Here is a 24607-nt window from a genome sequence, read left to right as displayed (position 1 = left end):
GTGAGTCAACCTGATTCACCGGTGCGTTTTATAGACCGAGATATTCTATTATTTCTTTTAAGAACACTTTTGCACTTTGCAGAAGAAAGCAAAAATCTGAACCTCCGGCACTCTTCCGGCACAGGTGTAAAACTTTATTTTTCCAATCCATAAAAAAAATCCAATCCTCGTACGAAACTATGGACCAATTTTGCTTACTAGCGTTTTGTGTAAAACCCTGAAAGTCATCATTTGCAGAAGACTAATTTGGTATCTAGTAACAAATAAAGTCCTTGAAGAAGAACAAGCTGGTTTTAAAAGATTTAGATCCGCCACTCCACCCACACGTGGCATCACTGAACCAAACTTTTAAAGATGCTTTTGACAAACTTCAAATTGTATCAGCCGTCTTTGTTGACATTAAGTCAGCGTATGGCCTTTTTGTGCAAGGAAAATCTGTTTTCGAAGCTCTCAGAAAGAGGCAATGATTCAAACATACTTCAATGGTACTGCAATCTTCTTAATAACCGACTTTGCTGGGTTGCTGCGACAACGGTTTTCAATAAAAGTGTAGAATTCTCAAGACATATCTTCCGGAGTAAGCAATCTCTAGCTGCTCTCTTCATAATTACTATCAAATGCTACATTCATAAACGTGGGGTTTAGGTATAGTAAAGTAACCATGTGCTACTCAATGAAGTTGCTTACAGCATCATTTAGTGGCAAAATTTTCAGTTAGCGTTCGTATCTCAAGAAGCAGTACGAGATACGTAATATATCAATTACAAAGCTGTTCGGCAGCATTGAATTATTTCGAAAAATATCTTGCGTACAAAAAGGATGACAATAAATAGCGCAAGACACACAATCGTTTCATTGATTTGAACAAAGCTGCACATGCCAGAAATGAGGCTCATCTATGTATTAAAATGCTATATTTCAGCATAAATACAGATCTGGTTCTGGGCACAGGCCTGCACTTCTCGCTGCTTATTTTACGTCATGGCAAAAGACACGCTGGCAAAAACATCGGTAATACGGTCTCAAAGTCCTGCAGTGTTGGTGGAATTTTTTGTAGACTTGAAGACACTCGTTGTTTGATGTAAACTTAACGAAAACAAAAGCATCACGTCAGGTGAAAGAGGAGAAAAATTTTATGCAAGCACCATAAGACATTCCAGTTGGAATGCATTTAAAAGTATTTAACATTATTGTAAGTATATTTACATTACTTTAAGAAAGATTTCTTTTCAATTGCCCTTTCATGGCGCTTAATTAGTTTGCAATTGACTTTTTCCCGTCTTTAGTATCATTTCTGAGATAAGAATGCTAATTCTGAGTTTTTCCACCGGATGGCGCTGCAATCTGCTTTAATGCAAAGCACATTACAACTTTAACCCTTTAAGCGGCCGTGACGTAAAATTCCTTCACCCAGCGATGTATCGAAGAGCGGCCGTGTCGAAAAATTTCGCCATGAATATTCTTCCATAGAATTTTACGCCGCAGCCGTTCTCGAAGGGCAAATTTTTCGGGATATTCAAGGCCAAATTTTTCGACACGGCCGCTCTTCAATACATCGCTGGGTGAAGGAATTTTACGTCACGGCCGCTTGAAGGGTTAATGTACATTGAATGCAATTTTATGACTACATCTCTCGGCGTTCAGACATTATTAAGGTGGCAACGAATTCTAGCGGGCTCATCGAAGAGTCAATTTTGTAAATCAAGGAAGAAAATTACATTTTCTACTAGTGCATTGTAATTTTCACATGATAAAAGTTAGAAATGAATAATAACAAAGTTCCGATTGATTAGTTTTAAAAAATAGGTTCTATGAATTGGACGGTGTTATTCAAAAATGAGATAATCAACAAAAAGTCAAAAAAAAAAAAAAAAAAAAAGAGTTTTGGCACAGGTTGGCAGATAAACGGACATACTATAAGATGTAAAAAGATTTAGGTCAAATGTTGTAATACTATGTCATTTACAGAACAAAATGTCACCCCCCTTCAAGAAACTGAACATTGATGGTCAACTTTGAACTCAATTTACTCAAAAACAGGAGAGACTAGGGATATATGATCCCTTAGCCCAAAATGTACCAAAATCATTAAGTAGAGCTTTGAAAACTGACAACAACATTTAAGTTATACTTGTATATAAAAACCTGGCACCACTTTGTCTTTTTCAGCCATTTTATTTTTACGCAAGAAATGATTGTCTGAATGTGTCAAGGGAAACTTTTTTTAAGGAAAGCATTCTGAAGTTTACGTAATCTGTTATGTAAAGGAGGGTGGCTCAAAGCAGGTAAGTTAACGAAGAACGGTCGAAAATTGTAGTTTTGGGATTTTTATCGCAACAAATTCGGTTTTAATTCCTAGCAGGGTTCCTGAACTTCAAAATAAAAAGTTATTTTAGGTTTTATTTTAAACCCAATATTTATTTAATATCAAACATTACAAACACTTGAAAAACCCGCTTTGGCCCAAAGCCGGTAAGCTTAACTAATTGCGATTTGGTACATTTGCTAATCAAATATGAAGTTATAAATAATTGAAATAATTGACTAGCTACCTGCCATTATAAAAAAATATATATAAAAAAGTTGTACTTATCCAATTTAAAGTCAGCACATTTCTTTATAAAAAATAAAGAAATAACTGACTAAATTAATTGACTAATTAATTGCCATTACAAAAAATAACTTTTTAAAGTTATACTTATGTTATTGAAATTGAAAATCTAAGTCAGCACATGTGACAAGAAATTATAAATAAATACATGATTAAATCCTATATCCACTTTGCCAGACTCATCCCCTTTTGCCCAAAAGCACGTTTTTTATTTTAATAATGATAACCTTAAATTAATAATTTAAAAAACTGAATGTCCATCGTAGTTTGTAGGTGGATGGTGTCAGAATAACGTAGTATGAATCACCGCTTACACACCATGCGGGGGCATACGATGGCTTACCCGCTTTATGCCACTCTACCCTACAGTTTAAAAAAAAAAAGTAGCGAAGTGTAATTTTAATGTACAGTATACAGTCCTTAATAATTAAAACATATTTTTAGCAAATTGCCTTTGATTGTTAGTACTAGAACAAGTATGTTCGTAAAATTATCATATTAGAGATACTTGATCCTTTGGTTTCAGTTATACATGATCCAAGGGATCAAGTATCCCCATAACAATATAAACAGAATAAAAACTGTAGAACTGTAATTTACTTAGTTGACTTTAATTTGTAGCATTCAAAACCATATTAACATAATAAAATTTATCATAGTGTACGTGATAGATACAAACAACCACTGCAGTAAATCTGTTAAATAATTAAAATATCAGTTCGCACTTGTAACCAAACTCAGGGCGTTTGTTTAATAAAAAGCAGCTCAAAGGGATAAACATAAACTAACTGTACTCATGAATTATGTTCTGATCAGTCAAATGAGCTTAAAGAAGTTGCAACTGATTACCCTTGTTTAAATCCTCTATAATATTAAAATCTGTTCGCGTCCGTCTGTCTGTCTGTCTGTCTGAAGATCGATCTTCTCGAGAACCGCTGCGAATCGAGAGTCAAACGAGATACCGATCAATTCGAAATTTTCCAAAGAAAACAATAGCACCAATCCCGTAATTGTGCGACTTTAATTAGCTGATATATTAATTAAAACGTTAATTAACATAACGTTATTCAGGAATTTTTATTTCTTTCCTGTTGCCATTTTGCATATGCGTGAGCAAGTAAAATTCTAATAATTGTTTTAAGAGAGATTTTTTTGGCTGCTGTCCAAATCTTAAAACAACGTTTCCATCTAGAATTTCATTTTAAATTAGTTTAAATTTGGTTGCCCTATTCGGACATAGCCTTTATTTTATCGTCTGTCTTTTTTATTTTTTACATTCAACGTTCTTAACTCTTTTCAGCATATGAAAGTTGTTTCTTTAGCTATGTTTATTGATTGTAGTATAAGTTTATCATTCACCTGCCTCATATTTTGATACACTTAGGATGTGCGACTAATTATGTTTATTTTGTTGGACTTTTTCCCGTCACGTGGGTGAGTTTTCGAATTGTAATAACTCCCTTTTTCCTTCCTGTTTCTATTTTTGAAATACAGTTTGTATCGTTAAAAGAACATGTTAAATTAAGATTGTTTGGAATTTTTAACGGAAACAGAGTTGAACAAAAAAGATTGTTTTTAAAGATTTTAACTAAAGCTAATTTGGAATCTGATGACTTGGTATTAAATTAATGCTTATTAGTATTTATTTAGTCTTGGTACTTTAGTTTCACGTAATCAACCAAAAAGTGTGTGTCATTTTATGTAAAAAGCTGATTGTAATTGTACATAAATATTTCAGATATAGTCTATCAGATGCAATTCATTTTAACATGCGCACAAATTAAAGTTGATAACGCATATATTTTCACCTTTTGTGCTAATTGAAAATACACATATCTTGTATCATTGATAACTATGATTAACGTTAAAGAGATTTTTTCCAAAAATATGCTCTACTGGTGTTTGGCAAACCTTGCATTACGCGTATTTATTTACTCCTTAGCGCTTTAGAAACTGATGTCAGAGTAATACAAAAACATCAATTGGACATCTCTTTTATTTTTTAAGTAGCCCGTGCAACGCCGGGCACGCAGCTAGTATTTATTAAAAAAATTATGTTGCTATAGTTAGATTTACAACAAAAAAGGGAGTTGCCCATTATGTCAATAAAATAGAACGCAAAGTTGGATTTCCAAAGTTTAAATTTTTATTTTTTTAAACGGAAAGTAAAATGCTTGATCAACCTGTTTTTCTTGAAAAATTGAAAAAAGTGTAGTAGATGAGAATAAATGTGTTAAAATGCCAGATCCAGTTAGCTTAGGCGGAGCTTTAAGAACTACAGCAACTGTAATGTTTGCATTTTACTTTTCAGGTTTTAAAAACATATGCTAGGCTTTCTTTTCTTTTTCATAAGTATACAGATACTTACATTTTTCTTCTTTTAAGAATTAAATCAATTGAAAAATTTTTAATTTTAATATTGCAAGACAAGAAGCAAGTAAGTTGATTTTTATAGTTACCATCGTAGTTGTTGTAATTTTACCTTCAATAAGCTGTTTTTAAAAGAATTATTATATTTATTTATAAAATATATTGTTGACGACTGTATTGCTGAATAAGTAACTGATCAAAAGCATCTAAAATCATTAAAGTTGTGTACATTTTTCTACGAATTTCCTAGTTAAATTTAAAACAACGTTATTTTTCTGTTCATATTATTATCATCTAAGAAAGAAAAATTAGAATTTTTTTTATTTTTTAGATACACTATGTAGAAAATTAATATCCATTGGTAAATGGCTGATATAATGAAAAGTCTACGTATTTTCCCAATTGGATCAAATATCCCCCATGAAGGGATCAAGTATCCCTTGATGTGAGGGATACATGCGACCCTTTATAAAAATATTGAAAAAAAAATATTTTACCAAAACCATCTGTTTACATTTACCGGAAAAAAAAAATACTTTCAGATAGAGTTAACAATTCCGATTCTTTACGCAATTAAAAAAAACTGATCATTTGCATCAAAGAAAAAAATTAAAAAAGTAAAGTGGAAATCAAGTCTCCCCTACTGCTTTGTGGGGTTGACCCATCTTCGTATAACACAGTCCAACTGATTTTTTAAAATAGGTTTATTTCATCGCCAATAACTATTTTACTGTTAGTGATAAACATTTTGTTAAAAGTTTTCCCCTAGCCTGGAAGAATAAAACTATGCTTACGACTATTCAAATTCTACTGAAATATAAATTTATGGAAAAAATAATAATAATAAGACAATTCAAAATGCAATTTATAAAAGCTAACGATTTAGTAATTCAACAAGAGTTAATAAGCAGCTTATTTTTATTTTCCAACAAAAGTTTAAGAAGTGTTAAAATGTATTTTGTTTCCGCCGTTTAATTTCTCGTTGCTTTCAAGCATAATTAACTACGCGACTCATTCGAAGGATTAGAATAATCATTTATTTTACCTTTTTCCAAACTGATTAGGAACTTAAATCTTTCTGAAGAGATCCTTCATTTGCATTGTTAAAATTCAAGTTGGGACGAATTAAGATACATTATCATTAAAATCACATTTTAGCAAGCGAAAATACATAGATCATAATTTTCGATTTGAAAACTTAAGATCTTAGCGATTTGAATAAGCTCTGGTTTTAAGACTACCCTGAAAAAACAATTGGAACTCGATTTTTCTGTTATACGTTTAACGACGTGGAAAGTTTGGAGTATTTGGTGATTTTTACTTCCTTTTACAAAAAAGGAAGCATTGTATTCGCGAAAAATTTTTCACTCAAAAATCGACCTTAATTTCCATTTTCTCACCCCTGAATGAATGTTGAGGTTTTTTTTTTTTTTTTTTTTTTCGACTCGACCACACGTGGATAAGAGCCTAAGAACGTATAGACACACGAAATATCCATTTTGACGATTCCCGAATTAGTTACAACGAGTTTTCTCGTGATGTCTGTATGTACGTATGTATGTGCGTATATGCAGATGTGCGTATGTATGTCACATAACTCAAGAACGGTATGGCCTAGAAAGTTGAAATTTGGTACGTAGACTCCTAGTGGGATATGGTTGTGCACCTCCCTTTTAGGTTGCATTCGGGTGTTTCTAAGGGGGTCTTTTGCCCCTTTTTGGGGGGAAATTATTGTTAATTTCGATGTAAACTCAAGTGGTGTTGCAATTTTGCGGACACGGCGATATATCGGCAGTCTTTTGATCGCCAAATTTGTCGCCAACTTGGCGACAAATTTGGCGATTTTTATTTTTTAAATCTGGTTTCAATTTGGGCACTGTTCATGATATTCAGAGAGTAAACTATTGAATCGCATTAAAATTACCAATAACGGGAAAATGACATTAAATCGGAGTAAAAGGAAGTCATATGAGGCACACTTCAGCTCGTTTGTTTTGGTTTCGAGCTGCTATATTTCTTCTGGGTTGTAGAATGGCTTTCTGCTGTAATATTCAGTAGCTCTTCGCAACGATATCAACCAGTGCGCTAGTTTTGGTGTTGCTCTCTCCAACATTAAGTACATTGAAGGTTGCATGTAGTCACTACTGCCAACTGCTGCGAAAAATCGTAGTTTCTACGAATAAAAGTCTTGAGTTACGAATTTTTTCATCCGTAAGCACACTTATTTTGCATTGAAAAAGGGGTTTCTTGTAACCTCAAAACACGTGAATGTAGCAATTTGCAATTTTACAATGTTATTTCTTATTTTTGCCAACTTAGATTTTCAAAAGTTGGTAGCTTTGCATGTAGTTAATGTATTTCAAACAAATTTAAATGTGTAAAAGAATTCCGTAAGAAACTTACTACTCTTAGCCTTATCTGTGCTACTTCAGTTAATGCGAATTATAAAAGCGGTGAAAATGAAATTGCAAGGCTTTTTTTTTTTTTTTTATTTAACCTACACTCACGGTAACTAACCGTTCCCACACATCTGCTAGTCAGTTTCTGATGGAAATATAAATCGTGTAATTTATACATTAAAGGAATTAAATGAGTTCTACATGCGACCAACACTTTAGACAGCTTTTGTAATTCTAATTGTGCATAACACAAAGAGGTGTCCACGAGTTATTAACATTTGCATTAAATGCACTTTGAAAATGACTCTACCTTTACGGTGACAAAAAAAAAGCATTAAATGGCGAATCAATACCGTAAAGGCACATATTAAGAATGAAAACACATGAAAGTCATGTGCTTCAAAATTAATAATAAAAGCATATTACGAATCAATCTTTAAGAACCCATTCAGATCTTGTTCCTGTCAAATTGATCTTATTTTTAAATGCAATTACTGAATAATAAAAACATTTGCTGCCTAGAATCTCTACACTAATACGATTAGTTAGCGAAATTGACAGAAAGAGGAGCTATTAGTTTCCAAGACAATAAACTCTACAAATAGAGCAATTTAGAAAACTGGCTCTGGTTGTTTCACCTATTACAAATCAATCCTTTTTTTTTTTTTTTCAAAAGCTGTAAAGATTGCCTTTTTTTTATTTATTTATTTTTTTTTACTTTATACGCACAACGTTTCGCTGTTTAATGCAATAACACATACGTTTCAAACCTCCGCATTTTTTCGCGAACTTTTAAGTGAAAATTTTTATTTCTGACGTTATTATAGTTTTTAGGAAAAACGCTTTGAAATTTGCTTGAATGTTGAACAATTTAGAACTGTTCAAAAATGCTTAAAAACGTATTAAATGAAAAAAAATCTATTGTCATGAACATTACAGGAGCTATTTCAACAAACCACTAAGAATGATAATTTTTAGAGCCACTTACATCACGTTTCCGTTTTTGTTGTATTTCCGGTCGTACCAGACTTATTTTTATTTATTTTATTTTTTTCAATTTCGAAACTTGAGATTGTGGATACTTCAAACTGTTTTAAGAACTCTAATTGTCTAGAACTATTTCCTTCCAAACAATCAATATTATTTCATTTTTTCTTTAAAACAAGATCTTTACTCGCCAAACACCAGTAAGGATCGTCGTCTCGATACATTATAGTAAAGCATAACAGAGTAAATGGAGAGAGCACGCTTTAAAAATACCAAGCAAACTCTCGAAATAATCGCCGTAGAAAATATGCAATTAAATGTTCAAGACCCTCCATTTTAAACGTTGCGTTTCTCCGAAGAGATTCCTTCCAGCTGGTTGATTATCCCCACCCCCCTTCAAGGTAATGATCTGTTGATATTTCAGATTTGCATCATTCACCCTCTTTAGCTCTCTTCTGAAGGTGAAGCTCATTGTATGGAAAATTAAACATAGACCAAACAAAACAAGGAAACATCCTCTTAAAATCCGAGCAGTCGCCATTTTCTACGATTACACAATTTATTCAAAGTGATTAAACTACTCTAAAACACAATCATCTACTGCACTTTTTCTTATCGTATTTGACAGAAAAAAATCTGAAAAGTTTAGCATTTCGCGCATTGAAAAACTAGGATTTTTTTACATTGGGAAATATTGTATGCTAAATTGTAAAAAGACAACATTGTTTAGAACTGACACAAGTCAATTAAAATTTCAAAAATATTACATTTGAATGTTATTTTTTTAAACTGAAAATGTTAATCATTTTAAGTGCTAAAAATCATAACAGTGTATACTGCTCAAAAATGCATTTAGATGTAAAATAAATAACTAAATAAAATCAAGAACTATTTTCACAGTTTAAAACAATCCCTACAATATTCTGCATGGTTTGAGAATTGGAAAATACTATATTGCGTTAATTGTAATGTTCTTTTAAGCAAAGCTGGTTCGACTGTTCAAAAAAATGCATGCTTTTATGTGTCGGATTGTTATATCTTTTGATTGTTATATTGCTGTCGGATGCTTTTTATTCTCTAAGAAAGTGGGTTGTAAAGCTGAAATGGTGTGCATCAAAATTGAAAAGAACAGTCGACAAGCTAATTTTTTTCATTATTTAGTAGGGAACATTTACTACATTTAACTAATTTTGTAGAAAAGGGTATTTTATAACTGAGGTCCGTACATTCAGTTAGTGATTTTAAAAATTTAAAATTCAAACTTCACGCTGAATTGACAGCAAGAAAAACCGGGAGAAATGTAAAAATTATGGTACATTTAGAATTCAATTAAGTGTTTTTTTTTTCTTTTCAGCTCAATTAAAAAATCCACTTGATCAATATGTGAGGCAGCATTTTTCCAATGTTCGTGTTGTTCGAGCGAACAAAAGAGAAGGTCTGATTCGTGCTAGACTCTTAGGTGCCAAAGCCGCAGTGGGGGAAATCCTTGTCTTCTTAGATTCGCACACTGAAGCCAATGTGGACTGGTTACCGCCACTGCTAGGTAAGAATTATTTTTTGCTATTATATTTAGAATGTTTCTGTAAGCACATGAAAATACATGCTTTAAAATAACAATGAAACTTGTTTTTAAGTGCTTTTAATTGGAGAATAATTGTAGTCCTTCCTAACTTATAACACAAAGTATTAAGCGAAAGGATAAACAGCAGAATAAAAAAGTTTTAGTTTCAAGTTTACATTACACCAAACTGTATCATTGTTTGTCATTTAATTCATACACATTAGAAAAAAAAAACTAACGAATGATTCTGAGTTTATCATCAATATTTGATACTAAAGTAGTGTGTTTTTCACCGTCTAACTAGGGTGAAAAATACGCACCTTTTAAAAAATAGGCATCGGGGGTGAAAAGAAGGACTCTACGGAGAGAGAAATGGCACCTTTACTGATTTCTATTGTAGATCCTTCCCCCCCCCCCTCGTATTTTGTGCTTTTTTGAATATAGTTGTGTAGGGTTTTTTTTTTTTTTCAATAGTTTTGATTTATGATAATCTACGTTTTGAACATTTTTCACATTGAATTCAGTACTGGAAATGATTAAAACTTGTTATTACAGCATTTGATCACATTTCAGAGTTTTCAACATAGTTAAGAAGTGCTCATTGCTTTAATTCATCTGACCGTGCTCTAACTCAGTGTTTCTCAACCTCTTTTGACCCACAAGCCGATAAAACCAAATAAAAAACATTGCGGACCTGTTAAATTTTTATCCTTTTCTTAAAAATAAATAAAATATATAATAATAACAATAATAATAATAACTCTGGGGACGTTAAAAACTAGTGAAAAAATTCTGCGTACTGATGAGTGTTTTTTTTTTTACAAAGTAATATTAAAAATGAATAAAACAATAAATATCTACAAACTTTATTTGGTATCAAAGAGTTGTCACAAATACATTTAAATTTAAAGACGAGCAATTATTTCAATAATCAAAGTTAATAATCATTTGTCAGAAATAATACATTTACTACTACATGATCCGTACCGAAAGTAAAGTGTAGAAGTACTTATGTATTATTTACATGAAGAGCCAAAAATATTCTGAGATATTAAAGTTACGGAAAAACAAAATCGTTTCACAAACGTTCAAAATTTCAATGAAGAGTAACAATAAAATAAAATGCACATGAAGTTTTTTGACAGTTTAAAAGACTGAATGCTAAAAAATCCTTAGAAAAATCCTTAACGCTATAGAAATATTAACCGCTAACATTAAATAATTCAAACACTTGAATGAAAAAGTAAAAAAATAAAAAATAAATAAAAAAAAGTTAGACCGGGAGAGGAGAGAGATTTCTTTTTTATTTTTTTCGCTTGCTGCTCTTTTGTTATCTACGAAGCACAAGAATCATTTTTATTTAGGTTCTCACTGCTTGATTATCTATAACCTTATTGCGGTTATTATTTTGGTGATTAAATTTTGCTTATCGAGTACTCAAGAAAATAATGATAGATATATTTAGTAGCGTTTTGAATAATGGTAATTTCACGACAGTAACGGTAAACTGAAACTTAACGACAGTAACGGTAACTGAAAAGCAGTAAACGTACTTTAACTATATTTGAAAGCCCTAAAAGTTGCAAAGTGATAAAAAGCTGTACTTACTTGTTATTTTTTAGATTAATCCTAGAAAAGTTGAGATTTAATCCAATAGTGTACTTCATTCAATGCGAAAGACATAGAAGCCACGCATAGATACAACCTATCATTCGTCCGCCATATTGAAGTGGTTGAATGTTGAATGTATGCCGGTAGCAAATGCGCCAGCAAGTCATTCTGCGATCGCTTGCCGTTTTTGCACCCCTGTCTGCGATTGTTTGCTGTATTGGCACCCCTGCTCTATTTCCAGACCAGCATTGCACCCTTGGGCACTATGCTTTCATATTAGGGGGATTATAGTCACTCGTCTGGAACCCCTGGTTATAACAGTGTACATGACCACATGCTTTTTCACTGTACAGTTGTCTTCTTATCATGTTCTCTATCTATCCCTAAATACTAATGATGAATTCAGAATAACTAGGTACACTCAAAAAGAAGCAAAATTCCGAAAGACACAATAAAATATATACTTTTTAGGAAGTTGACCACTGAACTCTACTTCCGGGTCTTTGCTTTTTTTGTGTTTTATACATGTGCCTTCATGTTGTTGTCTTATTTTGACAGTTACCTTGATTTAAACTTGTTTTTTTTTTTTTTTTTTTACTTTTTCTTATACATAGACTAATGTAGTATAGAAATGAAGATTCACAGGATTATATCTCCGCGGTGTCTTTTCTGTAGTAGGGGCGATATCACGAACATTACATCGAAAATTTGCCATGACGCACTATCTTAGAGGAAATAATTTTTTGCTTCTTCGAGTAAAATTGAATTAGAAGCACATTTATAGTAACTGTGGTTCGAGTCAACGTAGGAGATCGTACGAGACTTATGCCTGAATACTTGCTCGTGTTGCTTCTTACATTTACGCTAGAAGTGGCTCAACAGGATGCACCATCCATTTGAGAGTTTTTGCAGTAATAAAGTCAATTTGCTTCAAATTTGCAATCACTTTCTTTTACCAGTGATGTCCTGTTGTATGTACAATTTCTTTTCATTGTGACAACTCCTTCTAGTCACGTTTTTTTTTTTTTTTTTTTTTTTAAGTTGTTACTGAGTGTATATTAGAGCAGATGACCAAACGGACTGCAGAGCAATATTGATAGACTTGGAAGTATTTTATAACATTGCTGAAAAGCAGCTGCAATTTATTGAAGAGAAACTTCAGTATTGAAAGTACTTCACTGAGCCTCGTCATCTGTACATCCTCCATCATTCTCTCTCTCTCGATTTATGTCATTTTATATTTTAGTTTAATTTAGATTGTATCAATAGAAAAGGAGCAACTTAATGATACAAAAATTTAAATGAAAAATGAACTACGCATAAAAATTAAATAGTTTGTCTAAATAAATTTTCTCTATTGGTGCACGAATTTATAAACACCCTGTATATTGTCAGAAATCATAATGAAATACGAATTTTCGAATTTCGAATACGAAGATTTAGCAAAGCACTTTGAGTTTGTCACTTGGCAAACGAATTAACTTGTATTTCAAATTGCTGGAAAGTCACTCTGTATTAGTATCCCATGATACTTCTTATTATCTACATATAAATCAATGAAAAGAGACGCCAAATAAACAGCACAGTGAAAATGCAATCACATTTAAAAGATTATCAAGGCGCTGGTGACAGACAGCACCTAGAAGTGTTTGCTTCCGCATATGGCAGAAAATCTGACTAAGACACTTTAGAAAGAAATGTAAGCGTAAAATCATTTTTGGAGTTATTGGGCTGAAATTCAAACATTTAAAGCACCAGATAAATGAAAAATATAAAGGAAAAATATGCGAGAAAATTGTCAAATTTATCATTTTCATTATTTTGATCTGAATTCATAAAAAAAAATATATAACAATGAAAAGGCGATCAAAATATGTAAAACAACTTAAAATTAATGACATTGTTTTAGCAATTAAATTAATCATTTCTTCATTCTTCTACATAATTCAGCGGGAATCCTCGTCCTCGTTTTAAACTTCTTAGTAAAAATACTCCCTCGTAGTTCATTAATTATTCGGGGTATTTTGCATCATATATTTAAAATGATTAAATACCGTTTTTTTTTTCCTTTTGTACAAAATCTACTTAGCAGCTACTGTACACAAAGCAGCTTTCTTTACTGGATGGAAGCCAAACTGTCTAGACGGAAGTAGTAAGGAAAATGTCAGAAACTTATCTGCAGAAAAACAAAATTTCACAAAAAGATAAGATCCATTGATTTCAAGCATTACAAATGATTTGAGGTGAAAAGTAAAATCTTGAAACTGTAAAAGTGATACCCTAATTGATATATGCTCCGTAATGCTTTATTTTTGAAGACAAAAACTTGACAAACTTTCCTTTTTGGAGTTGTCACTAAGTATATTTGAAATTTTGACTGTTATATTTCAGAAATTAATATACATTTTAAACACTCTCGTTCAAGGTATAACCAAATCTTGTAATGAAAATTATAGTCATAGAATTGAAAGTTTAAAGTTGTTATAACTTTTAGTGGGTAAAAAAATAATATTGCGAAGATATGACAGACTCTTCTTTTGAAATCAAATGTAAATATTTTGAGCTAAAACATTTTGAAACCAATACATATATTACGAAAACTGAAGCAATCAAACTGTAAATCAAGTAGCAACAGTGTTATATCTGTCCAAAAATTATCTAAAACAACAGTATTTTAACCCTAAAATGCTCCATATATTTCAAAATCATTTTCGAAAAGTTATGTGGCTTAAATTTCTTTGGCCCATGCTTAAATCATTTGAGAAATGCCTAAAAAGCATACTTTTATTTATGTTTTGTTTATGGGACAAAAACCATCTGGGAACAAAGCTTCAACTGAAACAAACGAATAGTTTTCCCTAGTGGTAGATATTGTAAAACTACCTTAAGGTAAGTAGTAAATCTGAATTCGTCTCAGAATGACACAAATTGGGCATTCTCGAGCGTACAACACTTTACAAGACATAGAGCAAATGCTGATATATATATATATATATATATATATATATATATATATATATATATATATATATATATATATATATATATATATATATATATATATATATATATATATATATATAGATAGATAGATAGATAGATAGATAGATAGATATATAGATAGATATATAGATATATAGATATATAGATAGATATATAGATAGATAGATAGATAGATAGATAGATAGATATATAGATATGTAGATAGATAGTTTTATAGATAGATATATATATATAGATATATAGATAGATATATAGATAGATATATAGGTATATAGATATATAGATAGATAGATAGATAGATAGATATATAGATAGATAGATAGATAGATAGATAGATAGATAGATATATAGATATATAGATATATAGATATATAGATAGATATATAGATAGATAGATAGATAGATTTATTTTCCCATCAGCAGCCCATTAGCAAATAAAAATGTGACGACCAGCAACAGGCTCTTGGCCCAGCTGGGCTGGTACTAGTCCATTTATTAGTCCCCAATGAGGATCGATGGCCCTCTTAATGCTATCCACCCCCTTGTTCGTTACCACCTCTTCCACAGCTGCTCCAAGTGCCCACACAACCCTACTAAAATAGTAGTTTTTCCTTATAGCCGGTGAGCTAAACGACAAAAATCAATGGAAAACTGCAAATCATGATAAGAAGATGCCACTTGGTAGGAATGTTGTTTATGAATATAAAATGAAATTAAGACCCAAAGGCACTTTCAAAAACCGTTTAAAACCAAGATGGCGGCGTTTTTCAAAATGGCTACCCATATTAGAGTTTTTTTAATATATGTCGTACAAAAGAGGTTTTTATGTAGAATTATAGGTTTTTCAGGTCACAGATTTCATTTTGTACGTTGAAAATAAGCTAATGTTCATTTTGGTGCTTTTTTTTAAATATAATTTTATTATTAATTTTATTACTTTATTAAGAGATTACGTGCTTTTCAAAATACCAAAATAAAAATAGGAAAAATATTGAATGCAAATATGTACAAAAGTATTAGTACTACGTCGTTAGTCAAACAGTACTTCATTCTTCGCATTAATTTTTGTATAATAGTGTGCAGGACAGACCAACACTTCTGCAGCTACACTTGTTCTTGCCGATTTTGCAGGTTCACTTTTTAAGCTCAGTGCATGAATCAGAAATATCCGGTAACTCAGACCATTTAGGCTGCCATCCAACCTTATTCACATTCACTTGGAGATGGTGCACATATGATATATTTGTGATCTTGGCCCCAAATGTGTCCAGCCTTGAAAGCGCTACGCAATACTTGTTGCTGGCAAACTTTCAAGTGGCCTGTTTTTTTTTTTTTTTTTTTGTCATAAACCATTTTTTCCTTGCATCATTTACAGTATCGCTATTACTAGTGGAAAAGTACAGTAGTACTACAATTTACCTTTCAAAAATGTCAAAATTTTCGCTCGGTATAGAACTTTGAGGTTGTGAAATAAATTTAAAAAATGCCACAGTTTCTTCTTTAAATATCACCCTTGCCTCCCAAGTGGATTTTATGGACTTCCCTGTGAATTTAGGAATGCTCTCATAAAACCTATGAAGGCATGAAATCCTGGTAAAGCCTTTCTTTTCCTTTTCTTTTCCAATAGCTTCATGTATGGCAAGCACTGTAATGTATTTGGTGTTGATTCCTGTTCCAAAAGCAATCCAAAGTTTATCTAGACTTAATGTTGACAAGGAAAAAAGTAAGATATTGCTAAGACGAAGACATCTGTATTAACAATGCACATGACAATCTTCCGGTAACCGTTTTCTACTATGTTTTGAAGATGCCGTATCATTCTTGAGCCTGTTTCCTCTGGGCCAGGGCAAGTAACATCAATGAGGGAAGTTTTTGCAGTACTATTTCCTGTAATGTCGTCACCTATAGTCGTTAGAACCTGCACATTTTTATAGTACTTACAGCTAAACGTACCTAACACAGCAAAGAACCCTTCTCTGTTATTTGAATTTCTTAAAAATCCTGGCCAATTTTTAGGTAAAGTACCGTGTGAAAGCACTTGTCTTCTTATTCCTGCTCCCCACTTCTCTCTAGTTTGACCTTTAATCGTTGGTTTAACATATATGCCCCAAATAAAATCAATTCTCTGGCATTGGAAAGTCTCAATATCTTTGCAAACGTAAAGTTTAAATATGTTTTCATAGTAATCAACAAATGTTTTAGAGGTTTGTATTTTAAAATTACGCACGTCCGTTTTCAATCCATCTAAAAAAATATTTATGATGCAGAGATTGAACTACCATCGAAGCTACACCGATCATTCATTTCGGGAGTTTAAGATAAGAAAATCTAATAGATTGTTCTCAACAATCAGTATTGACCAAGCACACCAACAAAATAATGCAATAGTAAAAGGAGATAGCGGTGCAATAGGATTGACACAGGATCCATCAGCACTTAGACGTTGGATGGTTTCTAGACCACAAATAAGCCGATTAATAATAGAAGAGTTTAAGTGTGATATTAAGCTAAAACATGAAGAAAATAGTCTATTCGATCTTGAGCAGTACCACTCATTTCAAATTAAATATTTTACTAAGGTTGGAGCTCTTTATAGCACTTTGAAAGAACTTGGAAATCCATTTTTGGAAAATGACCAGAACCTTATCGTAATCGGTAGCAGGATTATCGTGCACAGTGATGTCAATTCCTTTTTATGAACATTTTTTTTCATCTTTTGCTGCCGCTGAAAATCCCATGGTTTTCAGTGTTTTTTTCTTTTTTTTTTTTTTTTTGCTCCCCCCCCCCTACTCCACTTATAAGCCTCAACCGTCACCACTGCTGTTAGGTACGTTAGCTGTAAGTACCATAACAAATGTACAGGTTCTAACGACTTTCGATGAAGACATTAAAGGAAATAGTACTGCAAAAACTTCCCCCATTGTTGTTACTTTCCCTGGCCCAGAAGAAACAAGCTCAAGAATGATAGTGCATCTTCATGACGTGGTAGAAAACCATTTCAGAAATATTTTCGTGTGCATTGTTGATGCAGATGTGTGAGTTTTTGCAATATCTTACTTTTTTTTCCTTGTCAACATTAAGTCTGGATAAACATTGGATTGCTTTTGTAACAGGCAACAACAGCAAATGCATTACAGTTCATGCCATATATGAAGCTATTGGAAAAGAAAAGGAAAAGAAAAGCTTTACCTGGATTTCATGCCTTCATAGATTTTGTGACAGCATTCCTAGCTTTACTGGGAAGTTCAAAAAATCAACTTGGAAGGCATGGAAAGAAGCAACTGTGGCGTTTTTATTTATTTCGCAACCTGAAAAGTACGTAGTAGTACTACTGTACTGTTCCACTAGTAATAGCGTAATTGTAAATGAGGCAAGGGAAGAGTTGAATATGACAAAAAATCGTCCACTTGAAAGTTTGCCACCAACAAAGTATTGCGTAGTGCTTTCCAGGCTGAACACATTTTGGGACAAGCTCACAAGCATATTATACGGCACCATCTCCAAGTGAATAGGGTTGAATGGCAGCTGAAATGGTCAGAGTTATTAGAAATTTCTGATTCGTGCACTGAGTATATTAAGTGCACCTGCAAAACCTGCAAAAACAAGTGTAGCTGCAAAAGTGCTGGTCTGTCCTGCACACTACTATGCAAAAATTAATGCGAAGAATGAAGCAGTGTTTGACTAACGACATAGTACTAATATTTTGGTACATATTTGCATTTAATATTTTTCCTATTTTTATATTGGTACTTTGAAATGCACGTAATCTATTTTGTAAGTAATAAAATTTTCTTTTAAAAATAGAAACAAAATGAAGATTTAGCTTATTTTCAACATGAAAAATGAAATCTGTGACCTGAAAAACCTATAATTCGATACAAAACCTCTTTTGTACGATATATATTAAAAAAACTCGAATATGGGTAGCCATTTTGAAAAACGCCGCCATCTTGGATTTAAAAGGTTTTTAAAAGTGCCTCTGGGTCTTAATTTTATTTTATAGTCATAAACAACATTCCTACCAAGTGGTATCTTCTTATCATAATTTGCAGTTTTCCATCGGTTAGCTCCCCAGCTATTATTCCCAAGTCAGCCTGAGGTTTGAATAGCTTAAAACAGTGACCCCTTGTCCTGCTTTCGGTGCAAAAATTTAATCCATTAACATCATTCATTTTGATAAATTTAAACAACTGGATCATGTCCCCTCTGATCTTTCTTTGTTCCAGGCTATACATATTAAGCCTATTAAGTCTGGTATCATAATCAAATCTGAAAGTTCCCTTACTAGTCTAGTTACCCTTCTTTGAACCCTTTCGAAGACACAAATATCTTTCCTCAGCTAAGGCGAACAAAACCGCACAACATACTCCAAATGGGGTCTTACTAAACTCCTATACAAAGAGAGAAGAACTTTCTTAGATTTGTTTGAAATAGATCTGTTGATAAACCCAAGCATTCTGTTGGCTTTGTTAATTGCAATGCTGCACTGTTGACTAAACTTGAAATCCTGATTTATTAAGATACACAGATCAATAACATTTTCTACCTAACTAATGATTGAACCCTGTAAACGATAACTCATACGCTTATTTCCATGACGTATGCATAGCACTTTACATTTCCCTACATTAACAGCCATACCCATTTTATCCGCCCACTTAGTAATATAATCTAAATCCTCTTGAAGCTGTTTTACCTGTTCTTCATTTTCTACAATCCCCATAACTTTTACATCATCATCAAAACAGTTCATGCTTCCAGAAATATTCTCATTGAAGTCATTCATAAAAATAATAAAAAAAGAGGCCCTAAAATTGAACCCTGAGGAACACCGGTTAAAACATCACTCCATTTAGAATGATTTCCCCTCACAACTACTCTGTTTTCTTCCAGTCAGCCAATTTCTAAACCAAAGTAAAGCTTTTCTTCGTATTCCTATATCAACTAATTTGCTGAGAAGAGCAACATGCGATACCTTATCAAAAGCTTTTTGAAAATCAATATAAACAACATCTACACACTTTCTGTTATCTAAAGCCAAGGTAACCTTGTCGTGGAAATGCAATAAATTAGTAACACACGATTTATCTTTCCTGAACCCATACTGCAAACTAGTCAACAGACTATTAGTCTGTAAGAAATTCATAATATTAATTTTGATCAAAGTTTCGAAAATTTTATAAACCACTGAAGTCACTTACATGTCTATAATTTCCAGCATTACCTTTAGTCCCTTTCTTGAAGAGCGGCGTTATGTTAGCCAGTTTCCAGTCCTCAGGCACTGTCCCTGAGTTATAAGAAGCACTGAAAATATTTAAAATAACATCCACTAATTCCTCTGCTCATTTCATTATAATTTTTGGATAAATATTATCTGGTCCCGGAGCTTTAAGTTGCTTTAATTTTTTTTCAAATGAAATAGAACCTCCTCCCTGGAAAACACAAAATTCTCAAGCTGCATAATAGCTTGTGTCTTGCAAGTGTCAACTATTGAGATACAGTTATCGTTAAACACACTGGAAAAACAGTTATTAAGAACATTTGCAATATCCCTCTCGTTTTGGATAAAATTACCATGCTCATCAACCAATGAATTTGACTATTTCGAGCTTTCCCAGAATTAGAGTAAACAAAAAATCTTTTAGGATTCCCATCAATGTTATTTGCTAGCCTTTGGTCTCATTCCCTTTTCCAAAAAATCCGTAACAAATACTTAAAATTTCGTCTTGCCTTACAATACTAGAGCCTATCTGCACTATGCCCAGTTTCCGTAAATTGACGAAAAGCCGCTTGCTTATAATTTAGAGCTTCTTTAATCTCCCTGGAGAACCACATGCGCAAAATATTAGTAAAACACCTTTTCTCCTATGTAGAACATAATCCCCAACAGTTTTTGTCAGTTATTTCTTAAATTCCGTCCACTGCTGATCTACGTCGCTATTTTCCAATCCTGACGAAAAAACCGCTTTCAAGCTCTGCCTAATCCTATTTCATTGGGAATTGGATAAAAGGGACGTTTAATTCGGTTTTCATAGAATTTTAGAAGATCAAATTGCGCACTTTGCCAAATTAAAACATGAGAGTTTAAGTTTTGAGGTTTCACTTGTCATTAAGCATGATTCGTATTTTTCTGTAAGAGAACTTTAACTTTACATCGCTCTGTTGACAGTGGTATTTTCAAATAAATTCATAAAATTAACTGTTCCATTTATTTATATATATATATATATATATATATATATATATATATATATATATATATATATATATATATATATATATATATATATATATATTTCATAGAATTTATTATAACTTTTGGTAATAAATGAAAAGAAGGCAATAAGCAGATTTTTCCCCTAACAGATTTTGAATCGTTTTCACATCTTAAAAAATGCATATCATTTTTTCCCTTAAAATATCTGCTGATTCAATTATTTTTTAAATTAATGTTCCTAATAAATATTTTCCTTAGTGAAATATTTTATGACTTGCTAGTAACTAGTGAAAGTAATCAAAAGTAAAGAAAAAAAATAATACTTTTATGTTTTATTTCTTATAAGCATATATTATTTTATGCATAAAAAATGCATATTTAATGTTAAATATCTAAGAGAAATAATGAATTTAAACAAAAAGTACTTCGAGCTGTACTCAGAGTGGCAGAAAACTAACTCTTTTGAAGTCTAAAACGCTGGTCTAATTGTTATTATATTATAAGAGAGAAGTCTAGCAATATAAAAGTTAAGATAATTACATTTGCATATAAATGATTTTAATTAGAGTGCAAGCGAGAAAGTTCTGCTTGAAACAGAAAGTTTCTCAAAAATTCAAGAGGGAGTTCGATATTTTTCTGTGTGGAGCCATATTATTATATCCTGAGGGAAGAAGTAACACATAAAACTGGAAATTAGTCTTAGTTACTTGCTTAGATGTTTATTATTTTCGTTTGTTTCTCTACACTAAAAGGGGAAATTAATTAGGAGGAATATTTATACATAAAATATGTGCATGTAAAAATTGTTCATTGCAAGTTTATTTCGCTTTAATGAATATTAATTGAGACAAGTTGGTTCATTTTCAAAGATATGGTTTTTTGAGCAAACATATTATCCAGGTTTGAATCACCGTTTTAAAGCTAATAATTTTTGTCTGGGAGGTGTAGCTTTGTTTATAGAATTTTAGATTGATAATAAATGTTGTCTCCAGCGAAACAGCTATTTTGTTAATAATATTTATGGGGGTGTCGGGCAAAATGACCACCCTAAAGGAAGCAATTTTTTTTTTCTTACCAAAGAAAAGAAAGTTTAAAAAAATGTATAAAATGAACTAGAAAGCGGGTAAACACTTCGACTTCACATATGTAATTTCAGATAAATAAAAACAAATGAAAGAAAAAACGCCATTAAAGTGATGATTTGGGACTCATAGGTAATTATTTAAAACATTATTACTGAAACATATAAGACATAACAGCAACATGAACATTTTATATTAGTAAAGTAATAATTTATTTCAAACATTAACGACGAATTAAGTAATATCAACAACTTTACGACAAAATTACCAACATCAGCTAGTTATGGACATACACACAACACTGAATCATTGAATTATTATCAAATGCAGCAACATAGCTAACCTAAAATTATTTCGGAATATTAGCAAAGCTTACAAACTCAGCTATCGCATCATTCTACCCGCATTGATACTATTATAGATCTGCTCCTACATGTGTATAGGTCAGGGGTCTCCAATCTACGACCCGCGGACCAAATCCGGCCCGCGAGTAGATTTAAACCAGCCAGCGGAAAGCTCACAAGCTGGAAAAAAAAAAGCTTTTTTATTATATATAAATTTGACAATATATTTTTTCTTTTAAACAATTTAAATGAAAACTAAGCCCAGAAAATCTCAAAAACCACTACCGAGCTTAGCGTGGTGAGGAGCAGCCGTCCGTCCTTTGAGGAGAGTGTCCAAATCTCACTTTCCTCCCTAAAGTCACGAAAGATAGTTCAAAATTACATTTCTGGAACTTCAATTTCAAGAAATTTCTGAACGAATTCCAAACGATTTCCGGGAATAGCCACCAGCCCCTTCCCGAACGTCTCAGAAACGACTATCAGCTGTAATATTAATTTCTGTGCACAAACTTATCCACATGTTCGTTTAATAATCAGCGTTAGTTTCTAATTCCGATTATGGAAGTTTACGGGGGGGGGGGTTGTGAATTCACATCAGTATTCAGAGGGTGGCGCATAGCCTAACAGGTTGGGACCCCCTGGTCTAATCAGTGGTACCCCTACTCCACTCCGTACACCCATGAAAAGGCCGGTCATTTGGTTTGTATGCTTCCCTGTGACCGGACCAAATCCATTCACAGGATGAATGTGACCCGCAGGCAGTCGGTTAGATACCACTATTGTATTCTATGCTAGCGTGTGTTACTTCAATCTTTAGAAATAACGATAATAATATAGCATATGTCACTTCCTCCCAAATGAAAATTTGCAGCTGATTGTTAATATACTCTAACTAATAAATAAAGTCAGCTGGCAGTAAGTCGAGGGAAAACTCGTCAGCTGGTGCATTCTAGTAGGCGATAGATGCTCCGGCTTAACTCCTGCGTCATAACTATGTACCTGCTGAACATTTCTCCACCGGGGTACAGCCAGCTGACTTGTGTATTTATTCATAGTTGCATATAAGCTGTCATCAGGCAAATTCTTAGCTGAGAGGAAATCATTGATTTTTTTTTTTTTACATGTTTGACCTACCAGCTGACTCATAACCCACCGCGTTACGTCAGCTGACTTTGTATTTTCCTTCGAGATACTATTGTCTTAACTATAATTTGACAAAGTTTCAGCCGGTATGAAATGTGTAATTGACTTCCTTTTTTTTTTTTTACATGATTGGGAGGCTACCGCCGCCCATCTCACCCATGGACACACAGCTGATTTTTGCTAGGCGTTTTGATACCATTCCCTGATGCCTTTCACCGTTCGAGAGGAAATGATTGACCAAATCAATCCAGAAAAAATTGACCTGGCTCCCGGACTATATGTGTTTCTTTCATCCCGAAAAAAAAAATGTGGCTTTCGAAAGGACATAAAATTATCATTATAGCACCATTAAAATTAAAGGTTTCAAACCGACCGATAGCTAGTTTGATAGAGCCATTGAAATCATTATGTCTTAAATTAAATGACTTTTTAAAATAAGGAAAACCGGGTGTATTTTATACGCAATTTGCATTTCGATTTTTCTAACTTTTCCTATTTATGCTACGTACGAAAATAAAATTTCCTTTCATTACTGCATTATTTTTTACCTAGCAAATAATGATTTCATCACTTTTCTAAACGTAATGTTTTTCATGCAAAAAGTACAACACGACAAAAAAAAAAAAAAAAAAAAAGAATAGCTCTCAAACAAGAAAAGACAGGAAATTTTGCGCACGTATGTCGAATAAATATGAGTAGATTGCTTCTTCATAACATTCTCAGTTCTGAGCACACACTTACTCTAAAATTAAAGCCTTTGTATTAGCTGGACTCAGTCAGCCCTACTCTCTTAGTTTCCCTTGCATCGGTTTTCATGGACTTATCGTATTTTCTAAATCGTTTTCCACCAAATCGGATATCAGCGTCAAATCCTTAAATTTTCGCTATGTTTTTCGATGTTGTGATTCCTTTAACAATTGCGTTAGAGAAGTTTGTATACGTATAAAAAATCTCAAGTACGTAATATTTTGAGACATAACTACGCTTTCAACCGTAAATATAAGGAATCAAGTACCCTTTCAACTTTAAATATAGGGAATCATCTAAGTTATACGGCACAAGAAGAAAACCGCAATAAAAATAAAAAATAATTATTAAATAAAACCAAAAACACCCGACTGCGTAAAAACCAAAAAGACTAAAAAGAAAAAAAATATATAAATCCAAAAGTTTAGAATGTTATTACGTACTACTGAATAACTACACCATTTTAATAGTTTATAATCGATACACACGCAAAACAAAAGATAAATTCAAAAGCAGAATAGAAGGATCAACA

The 24607-nt window shown here is 32.4% G+C and overlaps 1 protein-coding gene across 1 annotated transcript in view; it reads left to right on the top strand.

Moving 5' to 3' along the window:
* The window catches only part of LOC129219083 (putative polypeptide N-acetylgalactosaminyltransferase 10), a 100073-nt gene that overhangs the window by 48232 nt on the left and 27234 nt on the right, over nt 1-24607 (top strand). Inside the window, exon 4 of the mRNA XM_054853401.1 lies at nt 9722-9910. Within this exon, the coding sequence (XP_054709376.1) occupies nt 9722-9910 (189 nt within the window). The remainder of the gene's footprint in view (nt 1-9721; nt 9911-24607) is intronic.

Source organism: Uloborus diversus, chromosome 3 (genome assembly GCF_026930045.1).
Source record: "Uloborus diversus isolate 005 chromosome 3, Udiv.v.3.1, whole genome shotgun sequence".
NCBI lineage: Eukaryota > Metazoa > Arthropoda > Arachnida > Araneae > Uloboridae > Uloborus > Uloborus diversus.
This window is presented reverse-complemented; position numbering and strand designations above follow the sequence as displayed.